We start from the raw sequence: 10,784 nt of genomic DNA, 5'->3' as shown, positions 1-10,784 counted from the left end.
GGACGGGGGGGGGGACCAGCTGGTGAAATACCATCACTATAGCCATCAAAGACCTGCCCTGTATGTTGCCGCATGCTGGGTTCAGTGTGATACTGACAGGCTTTTATTTCATTGATGTACAGAGCACGTGCTAGTGTGTGTGTTTGTGTGTTATATTTTGTTTACATTAACACTGCAGTGCACTGTTACGCCGCAGGTTATAAAATCCAGTTAAATCCAGTAAAGAGCGCGCTCTCTAGATCATTTAGTTTACATTGTGCTGTATGGACCTCCATTCTGCAGGTGCACATTCATTCTGCTGGGTTGAGTTGTGGTGCGTGGCGACTGCTGTGGCTCTAAGTCTCAATCTGGGTGGAGATGAAGCAGCAGAGTGTGAAGAAGTGGGCCAAGACCTGAAGGGATCTGGACATGAATGTGTCCTCAGTGGATGTGTATAAGTTCCACATGGCAGCTTTGAGTAGCAGCTAAGTTACTTAAGATAGAGTTTCCAAATCCATCTTTTAGTCATCCTTAAAAGCGGCACAAATGAGTGGTTTTATATTAACAATGACTGTGTGTAATGGAAAAAAGATGTTGTTCACTTTGCATTTCCCATCAGCTCTAGGGAACATTAGCTTCTTCAAGCTAATTGTTTTGGTTTTTACTGTTTCACTCCTTAGGTTCAGTCTAGCTGCTCTTATCAAGCCAAGACAGCAGAAAAAGCACAGCCATGTAAAAGGCCCTCACCCCTGTTACATAAGAGCAAGAGCCACAGATTTAAAAAAAAGACATCTGCGTGGTAGTTTTGTGTCCCTAAGTGATCGTTTTGTATGTCTTTTGTATGTTATTTGAACAAGAAATGTTAACAATTACTCAAAGGCCCTGTTCAGACCTGGCCTTAACATGTATTCTTGGGTAGTAGGCCGCCCTAACTAGAGGTGTGAATGCATCCAGGACGTATTGAGGACACATCTGAGATCCGCTTAGACCACATTGATAGCTTAAAATGACCGGAGGTGGTGTGGGCCACATACGGCCACATTCTTTTTGCAGTGCGTTCTCAAATGTGACCTGGGCCACATTAAAGGACGGCCCACTCAACTGACGTCCTTTGCCTAAGCAGAAGTACCTACTCATTCAGGTGGTTGTCAAATCACATAAACTTGATTTGGTTTGCCTGGAACACCATAAGGAATAGATCAAGTCTACATTGTTTAATTTCTTCTTCTTCTTCTTCTTTTAATTCCTGGCAGATTAGGCACAGCACAGGAAGTGAAATCCGATCACAAGCGGTCAGCCAAGACACTTTGTGGAGACACATTCTAATGCAAGGTGTGAACTGACGTACTTCGAGTTGTCCACTTGTGATCGGATCACTCAAGACGCATGTTAATGCCGAGTGTAAGCAGTGAATACTGAGTCTGAGCTTGGGGCCGCATTTGGCAACAGTCCTCATAAGTATATAATTACAAACATGTGTGAATATGTACATTTTGAGGCATTTGAGGTCGCCTGGATATCGTGCATAAGTAGAAAAATAACAGATCCTTTTTGCCTAAAGCAATTTCACTTACTCATGACCATGGGACAACAAAACATACCCAAAGTGATTAGAAACGGTAATGTAGAGCATAAAAATCAACTTGGACCCGGTCGCTCATGGGTGGTATCATTTCATCATGAATTCCACGCTTCAAATGATATGGTTTTGGAATCCATCCAATTCACTGGGGGAAAAAAAAACAATGGCTCATAACAGGCGTAACATTATTGGTTTAAAACATCATTGGCCTCTTTGTGTGTGTGACAGGAGGTGGAGCTGTGCAGACAGAACAGCCAGGAGAAGCTCGGCCTGACGCTGTGCTACAGGACCGACGATGAGGAGGACACCGGCATCTATGTCAGCCAGGTGAGCCCAGAGAAAATAGTGACTCCTTGTTAGCGCATTTAACCGTTTTCTTTTAAGGACTTGGTGGTAATTGGTTGCTCGTGCCACACAATCTTTGTTCTGTAAAATAAAATGCCACGGCCCCGAGAAGCCCTGAAGCTCTCCCCCAACGGAGTCTGAAGAAACTCAGGGCTCCACAATCAGTTTCCTTTGGAGCAGGTATTTATTAAAAGATGGCATGAAATCCCATTTGAATTCCCATCTTTACACACTGAAGCGGAGAGCAAGTGGAAGTGAATTAGGGAGGATGGGGAGAAAAATGTTTGCCAGTCAAATATCAACTGAGAATGAGCCACGCATGGCCAAAGAGGAAGTCAGGTTTGAAATGTGATTCCCGTCCTGCCATTCTCATCCCTCCTCCTTTAACGTGTTTTAATTGAAGGTTTTAATTAGGTCTGAGCAACAACCTTCTCTTTCCCCTCCACCACAGTATGTCAAATGACATGTTCTCCCATTTAGTGTACCCCCTCTGAATACCAAACACACAAAACAAAAGAGGAAACACGCTGCAGAGAGACTTTTTAAAATTCTAAAGGATTTGTGACTCGGAGAAAAACAATTCCTCCTGCAAAATTGTTAACAAAAGGAAAAACAAATTATTTCACTTTTTGAGATGAACCTGGATGAATGGTAATATTACGAGGGCTTTAAACATTACAAAATGAATTAGAAAAATGTTTAGTGTGGCTCCAGGTGCAGTTCCAATCCCCTTCCAAACACAAAGGCGAGGGTGTGAAAAGTAAGAGCTGCTACGAGGATTAGAAACACAGCCATAAGGATATAAATGGCAGAATTACAAAAGACATGCAGTATATTTAGCTGCTTTCAGCCTTTATAAAAAATGACTTGTATATAAATCTGTGAACTCTGCCAGCTATTCCTCTGGTTTTTTCACCTGTTCTTCTTGCACCACACGACGACTCTGAATGCAAAAACAACAGCAGCACCTTCTGAACCGCAACAGACTGTGAAAGCAAGTCTCCCACCGACAGAACACGTCTATTTTTGTATGTTTGATAAAAAGGATAAAAATGCTAATTTCCCTCATTAAAATGTATGCATGGATAGTATTGGTGCGACTATGTGTGTGATTTTGTTTTTTCTCCATTTTTTTTTTTTTTTTCCTCCACATGTTGGTATCTCTCTTGATCCTCAGCGCAACAATAACAAAGTTTATCAAAGGATTGTTGAGGGATTGTTATGTTGTTATATGCATTTCCAGTGGGACGCATTTTCAGACGTATGAGGTCTAGAACAGAATCATGTCTGCACCATAAACACTTTTTTTATTTTGTTACTTTTTTTTTTTCCTACTGTCTCTATTTTTTTCCACCCATGCTCCCTCAGATAATGTCAAGGACTTACATGTTACCTCAGTCAGTGTCAGTCACCAGCAGTCAGAGCTTCTCAGGATGAATGAGATACATTCTAGCACCAGGAAAAAAATTGAAAAATACAGTGTTGTCAGTGAGAAAATAAGTATCTCTTCTCTTTGTAAAAATGAAGAGACTTTTTTTTTTCTTCCTGACAGCAGAAATGAGAGAGCAGTGGTGTGAGAGCGTTGCATCAGTGGTGGGTTTTTTTTGGAGAATACGGAGCTACTCAATGACCAGCTGTCAGCATTGATCTCCATGTTCTTTTTGTGCAGGTGGAGCCGAACAGTATAGCAGCGAGAGATGGCCGCATCAAGGAAGGAGATCGTATTCTACAGGTGTGTAGTGTCGTCTCAGCGGAGTTCATTCGCACCAGGTTATATTATTAACTCACACTGATTCCAACATGTCTTCCTTCTCTCTGTCTAGTCGGAACCATTTAGTGTTCTTCACACCACTGGCAGGATGTTATCTTTGATAGCAACCTTGTTTTTTACAAAAGAAAAAGAAAAGAAAATCCTTATTTTGTGTGTGTGGAAAAAACATGTAGATCCTCCAATCTGCTTTTTTAGAGAATATCCAAGCTGCTGGCTGGTGTCTCCAGTCTGGGCAAGCATATGTATATTTAATCACCTCGTTTTACCAGGGAAATTAAAGTTCTTTGTCGCAGTTACACGAAGCACTACATCATCTGTCTCAGTCTTGCTCTGTCTCATTATGCAAAAACACCAATGGGGTCTCTCTATCTGATGTCCTTCTTTAGGATGCTTTAGCTACAACACCGCTCAGAGTCTAGAGATCAGAGAACTGGCTGCATGGTACCACTGCTGCACTACTACACACTTTCTGAAACAGCTTTTTTTTTTTTTTTTTTTTTTTTGTTTTAACATCGGATTGTATCTTTAGTCAGTCTACAACAGATATTGTACAACGTACTCTCAGTGCACATTGTTTTCCCACTGCAACACAGGATTAACAAAGTGGAAAAGTTTGTGTGCCTGACTCCAGGCTTACCAATACATGCCACCAGCTGTGTGTAACCAAGGGGAACACTCCCTCGTTAAGACTTAATGAGGAAGTGTCTGTTACTTGGTTTTAGTATCTTCTGCACAGGGCACGTGTGAATATAACTCTCAACCTTGTGGGAGTCATTTTTTCTGTTTCTGATTTATATGTTTCTTATATGTTTTTTTTTTTTGTGTGTTTTTTTTTTTTACATGTCCATGTGTATAAGCAGAAGGATATTTACATATATGGAAACATTTGTGCATGTATACACAGCTATTGGTTTATATACTTATTAATACCCATGCAAACCTGCACTCACTCACTCCTAGTTAATGAGTTCACCCAAAACACCTTGTGCCTCTTACTGCCTTGTTCCTGATTGGCTGGTGCTGTTTGCCTGAAAGCCCTTTTAAGCCTCTAGAGCCACACAGTCTGTAAGTTGTGTTCACAGTCCTATTTGCATCAGAGGGGGATTCTCAGATCTTTGTTAGCATACAGGCTTTTATTTATTTTTTCTGCATGATTGTGGTTTTTGGGTTTTGGACTGTTGGTCAGAGAACTAGACGTTTGAAAACAGACTCGTAACAAACGATTGATTTGAGAGCACAATCTCCAGATTAATCCAACGTGAAAACTATTGTAGTTGCGGCATGACATAGCATCCTGATACAGTGGAGCTAAATAACTCTACATATCTCTACATGCAGTTTACTTTAAGGCACTTCACTTTACTTATATACCTACAACGGATTTATCATTTTTGACCATTTGTCAAGCTGGAAAACGAACATAATGTCAGTTTTCTATGAAAAATTGGATAACAGTGGCACGTTTGTCACTATATCGTATAAAATCATTATGCAAGCGTCCAAAATGTGTGTTGTCCCTCTGAAGATGAATGGAACATTTGAATTTCTATCGAAACAGAAGGGTTAAAAAAAATTAATTTGATCATCACAAACTAAGACAAAGTGAATTGAAAGAAATTGAACTTGATCATGCAGTGAAGCATACTGGTTCAAGATACTCATTGTCCACAATAAACAATATAGGTCACTGGAGCACCGCCTAGTAGCAGTAGAGTGTAGTCCTGAGCAATGGCATTCTCACAAAGTTCACTTCTTATTTATCCTTGATAGTTTATTTAAATTACATTATTCAAGATATTGATTATTTTTGAAATGTAAGCATCATGATTTAAAAAAAAAACAAAAAAAAAAACATCTAAAATCCAGTCTGATGTACTTTTACTGATCTGTCCTCTCACTAAGCGACACCTCAACTTGCCTCCAGTCTGAGCATTAGTGCACCAGCATTACTTCTCCTCCATATTTATTGTATATAGCACTTTGAGTATCTCCATTCTCTCACTGTAGTGTTTCTGTTTCCCTGCAGTATGAATGATTGTAGGGAGCAGGGCCTGCTGTACTCCTGGCCCTATTATCTTCTTCTGACAGCCCCATTACTCTAGTGAGGAAAAGATGAACGCCACCTGTCAAAGAACAGTTAATTGTGTGTCTGGATGTGCGGTGAGAGCAGACTCTCGTGAGGTCGGGCTGTACGCACACGCAGTTGACTCCCCTTACCGAGCGCGCAGCCTTTACCCGTCCCTCTCCTACGGATGCATGGAGCAGGAAGAAGTAATGGCAGAAAGGAGGAGAGAGAGAGACAGAGGGAGAGGTTGAAAAAGAAACTAATGGAGGGGAGGGAGAAAATTTTATAAATAGACAGCGAAAAAAGGGGCCTTGCAAGAAAAAAACACTATCAAAAACACTTACACCCATCCTTTCGTTCATGTCTGTTACACGTATGATCAAATCACAGACTGTCTTTTCATGGGTATGTAGTCCTGACTTTCTGCAAGTTCCTTCTTCTTAACATGACCCTCTATACTTTGTCTTTGATGTTTGATGTGCAGATAAATGGATGTGAGGTGCAAGACAGAGAGAAAGCTGTTGCCTTGTTGTCAAGTGAAGAAGCAAGGAGCATCATACTACTGGTGACAAGACCAGAAATCCAGGTAAACATACACACACGCATACGCAGGCTCCCTGCCCTCACTTGACAACCTATGTCATGTCAAATAACAGCAGCCGGCTGCTGAGTGCCTGTTGCTTTCCTTCCAACTGCCGGCGTGATTGTCTGGAGCTTCCGCACACACAAAACACTCACAGGCAGAGAGAGACAGGTTTCTGACAAGATGTTGTTGTGATTTCAGCTGGAGGAGGAGGTATGGCTGGATGACGAGCAACAGGAGCTTGTGGAGGAGCTGAAGATGGAGATCCTGGAGGAGAGGAGGAAGCAGAAAGAACGTAACTTTGACAGGGGAGATGAGGTGAGAGCGTCAAGTAAGAGAAATGAATCAAAAAGAGACAGAAAGGTATCTGGGATAGGCAAGACAGGAGGACAGGTGTTGGGGTAGAAGGAGGGAGAGACTAACCTTCAAACTTTTTCATAAGAATGTTGATACTGGATGATTCTGCAAATTTCAGTTACAGTGTTTCAAATGCTCTAGCTTTCTCGAATAAAAAAACTATGGTATGGTTAAGTTAGGAAAAGATCATGGGTTTGGCAAAGGTACGGTTCAGGTTAGGCAAACAAAGCACTTGCTTAAGGTTAAAGATCATGGTAAAAGTGCAAGTCTACGATGGGGCGCAAACTATGGTTTCCTGCAGGCCCAAACCCTGACCTCCACACCCTCACTTTCCATCTCACCACATATTGGGTACACTACTTCCTCCATTGGCATTGGGTGTGAATTGTGAGGTGCAGAATTGTCCGACATGGGTGTAATGTTGATCTAAGTCCCTTCCGCAATGCACTAAGTAACCAAATGTTACAAACAAAAGAAGCTCTTGCGAGTGAATAAATCAGTTTTTATCTTTTCTTCACACACCAGAATCAAGCTGAAGATGAGATCACAACCGACACGGCTACCTGCTCCTCCAATAATCAAGACAGCGGGTTTGGACGCAGTACAGACAGTCCGGAGCACCAACCCCTGCTGGCCAGACTTCACAGGAGGAGCCCGGCCCATTGCCTGAGGGAGCGATGGCGGGCAGAGCATCCGCACACAAGACGAGGGACTGCAGTGCCACAGGACACTCAGAGTCCGAGGACAGGGTCCAAAGGCCAAGGTCATGAGGGGGTAGTCAGTATTCGCAATAGTGGAGGTGGGGTCCTCGGTTTAGAGAATCGCTTCCAGCAACTTCTGGAGCTCAAGTGTCAAATCCGGAATGGAGGCGAGTGCGGGGTGTACTCCATCCGACACAGTATAGAGTGTAGCCTCACTGAGCAGGGAGGAGGGGATGAAGATTGTGTGGAAAGTGTGGGAGAAGGGGGAGGGGTGGAGCAGGAGTTGAGGATGCTAAATGAGGAACTGCGCAGCATTGAGCTGGAGTGTCAGAGCATCATGCAGGCGCACCAGCTCCGCCAGAGCCACCAGCTGGACCCCTCACAGCCCGCACCCTGCTCACCAGGACGGAGCCCCAAAGACGGACGCAAGCGGCACGGCAGGCTGGCCGACATCCACGAACACCCGGAGAGGTCGGACAGCGATAAGATCAGAGAGAAGGACAGCTCCAGTGCCTACAACACAGCGGACAGCGCGCGGTCAACACCGCTGGGTATGGAGAGATCTCCTGACCACTCTCTGCAGAGACATATCAGCATCACCAACCAGAAAAACCTCAGACTGGCGTCTTCCACACCCTCCAGCCCCATCCCTATCCCCAAGCCCCAGGGTACACCCAGTCGTAGCAGACCAGCAGACCCAGGCCCCGTTATCTCCAGCAGCCCAGACCAGAGCAACCCTTCCAGGTCTGAGTCAGACCCCGCCCTGCCCGCAGACGATGAGAGGTGTGAGAAGAAAGGGAGGACAAGAGAGTCCAGGAGAGGGCTTCCCTATGGGTGTTCATATCAAACAACCCCCTATCAAGGCCAAGGAGGATCAAGGCAACTGCAGGTATGTATTATCAAGAAGAGACGTGTCAACCAAACATTGATTTGCCCTTGAGTAAGGCTCTTCTGATGACAGTTCTTCTAACAGTGTTCTTTGTGTTGCAGAGCTACATGCAGCTGCTACAACAGCACTCATCCCTGGAGTATTCCCAGAGCCAGCTGAGCCTGCTCAGCGTCTGTCGAGATCCTGTGAGCCGAAACGGACGCCCTGGGGAACCCCGTCTAGAGTGGAAAGTCAAAGTCCGCGCTGACGGCACGCGGTACGTGGCCCGAAGGCCTGCTCGTGACCGCATCCTGAGGGAGAGGGCGCTGAGGATCCGAGAGGAGAGGAGCGGAGGCATGACCACAGACGATGACGCCATGAGTGAGATGAAGATGGGCCGCTATTGGAGCAAAGAGGAGAGGAAGCAGCATTTGGCGCGAGCCAGGGAGCAGAGGAAGAGGAGGGAGTTCATGCAAAAGAGCCGCCTCGAGTGTTTAAAGGAGGGACCAGCCAGCGGAGCCGAGGGCAGGAAGGAGATCAATATCTTAGAGCTGAGTCACAAAAAGATGATGAAGAAACGCAACAAAAAGATCCTTGACAACTGGATGACCATCCAGGAGTTGATGAGCCATGGGGCCAGAGTCCCAGAGGGGTCTAAAGTACACAACGCCTTCCTGTCTGTCACAACTGTCTAACGGACGGATACAGTACTGCTTATGAAGTACTGTACACTTTAATATCAGGTAGCCTGCAGTTCAGGAACTACTGCTTTGTTTGGAAAAAAAGAAAACGTCACTGCTGAGGACTTCTGTAGCATTCCCGAAGCAACTTTGCATCTACCACCATAAGAATGTCTGAACAGTTCTGCAGTGCTATCATGACAAGACGCCAGCCACTCAAAACTTTGAACTGTTCTGTTTTTACACTGACTTTTTTGATGCACTGGCTTCCGATAGCACATGAGTTTGGTAGCACGTTGGTTCAAACAGATTCACACATGAAAGGAACCAACACATTCATGTATACTATGTATTGTGTCTTCATACTCTCCGTTCTTCTGTTTCATTGCATATGAAGCGACATCACTTGCCTCGTTCAAGGTGGCGTTTTTTTATAATGGGGGAAAATACAATATTTTTCACACTTTGTAAACTCAGTAACTTTTTGTAAGGAATTTTTTACACTGAATGTCATTGTACTGTAAACATTTTATTGTTATTTATGTTTGTATCTCCAAACCATCAAGGTCAGAGTTGACGCTATTTGATTGTACTGTAGCTCGCATTGTTCGCCAGTCCAACACGGACAGAAATGAAAAACTTTGTGAACTCTGTGAAGAACTCCCCGTCTTAAAACACTTGTTTCATTGTGTTGATAATGTCACATGGGTTAGAGTTGTCTGAAAAAAAAAATTATAGCACTCAATTTAAAGCACTCAAAGGCTTGTATTAGTCATGGGCTTGGAGGACTTTATCAAACGGATTTACCTCAACTTGCAGTCAAAAGTCTGATGTATCAAGTGTTTTTGAATACATGGGTAACTGAATCAATGACTTAGGGAACTCTTGAGTCAACCTTCAGCCCTTACTATGTATGTGAATTATGTTTAAAAATGTTAAATATATTCATATTTATATTGTTTACTGTTAATTCTATTTATTGTAAATTAATTTTTATGCTCCATCTGATAAATGTTTCGCATTAAGTGGCTAGCCTTGAAAGGCCAACACCCTTCTCAAGGCGCTGTCAAGAAAATGTATCATATTGCAGCCTTTCAACCCAAACCTGCTGCTTTTCACTGTAAAGCTCATTGAAGAGGCCTTGACTTCAGTATTTGTTGATGGTGAAATTTGTAATAAAAAATTAAAAAATAAAAAGAAAGATTAAGTAAGGTTTCTCTTTTAGTCTGTAATTACCCGATAAACACTTTGTCCTTTGTCATGACTGGAATGTGTTTACCTTCACATGTCAACATATTAATCTTTTCACTGACGATTTTTAGCCTTGTTAGCAGCGGTGTAGTTCTGAGTGTATTGTACCCATTTGTAACAAAGTGCAATTTTGCAGCAACACTTACACTACATTTGCAGTAGATTTCAGAGCAATTCATCCAGACTGACTTATAAGCATCAAGCAGCTGTTAGTCTCAGTCTTAGACAACTCCAACTGCCTCATTAAGTGGGTTTCCAGCCACATGAGAATTGTGTGAATTTTCAGTTTGTGCATAAAAGAATCAGAGTGGAAAGACATTCTAAAAAAAATCTCAAAATATTGCAAAAGGGTTTAGGCTTGGCTGAAATGGAAAAGTTGGTCCACTGAACATATGAAAAATAGTGGCAGATAAAACAAATATATGTGGAGAGATGAAGAGTCTGCTATGGTATTCATACTAATACATAAAACAAACACAAATGCCAAATTTTCTACATTGTTTTTCAGTTTTTAAGTTTTAATTGCATCATCCCTTTGTGCCCTCTTCTTTGGCAATAGCTTAATTGCACCCGACTGGAGAATTAGCGCCACCAACTATTTA

General features: G+C 43.0%; 1 protein-coding gene across 1 annotated transcript in view; it reads left to right on the top strand.

The window, feature by feature from the left end:
- The window catches only part of pdzrn4 (PDZ domain containing ring finger 4), a 35,216-nt gene extending 25,099 nt beyond the window's left edge, over positions 1–10,117 (top strand). The window contains exons 4-9 of the mRNA XM_023417892.2: positions 1,790–1,888; positions 3,576–3,638; positions 6,227–6,328; positions 6,527–6,643; positions 7,208–8,272; positions 8,374–10,117. Of these exons, the coding sequence (XP_023273660.1) occupies positions 1,790–1,888; positions 3,576–3,638; positions 6,227–6,328; positions 6,527–6,643; positions 7,208–8,272; positions 8,374–8,946 (2,019 nt within the window). The 3' untranslated portion in view covers positions 8,947–10,117. The remainder of the gene's footprint in view (positions 1–1,789; positions 1,889–3,575; positions 3,639–6,226; positions 6,329–6,526; positions 6,644–7,207; positions 8,273–8,373) is intronic.
- The last annotated feature ends 667 nt before the right edge of the window (positions 10,118–10,784 follow it).

Source organism: Seriola lalandi, unplaced genomic scaffold (genome assembly GCF_002814215.2).
Source record: "Seriola lalandi dorsalis isolate HSWRI2012SDOR001 ecotype SW California unplaced genomic scaffold, Sedor1 jcf7180002054579, whole genome shotgun sequence".
In the NCBI taxonomy this organism is placed as follows: domain Eukaryota; kingdom Metazoa; phylum Chordata; class Actinopteri; order Carangiformes; family Carangidae; genus Seriola; species Seriola lalandi.
Note: the sequence above shows the minus strand (reverse complement) of the source record. Positions and strands in the feature narration are given on the sequence as shown.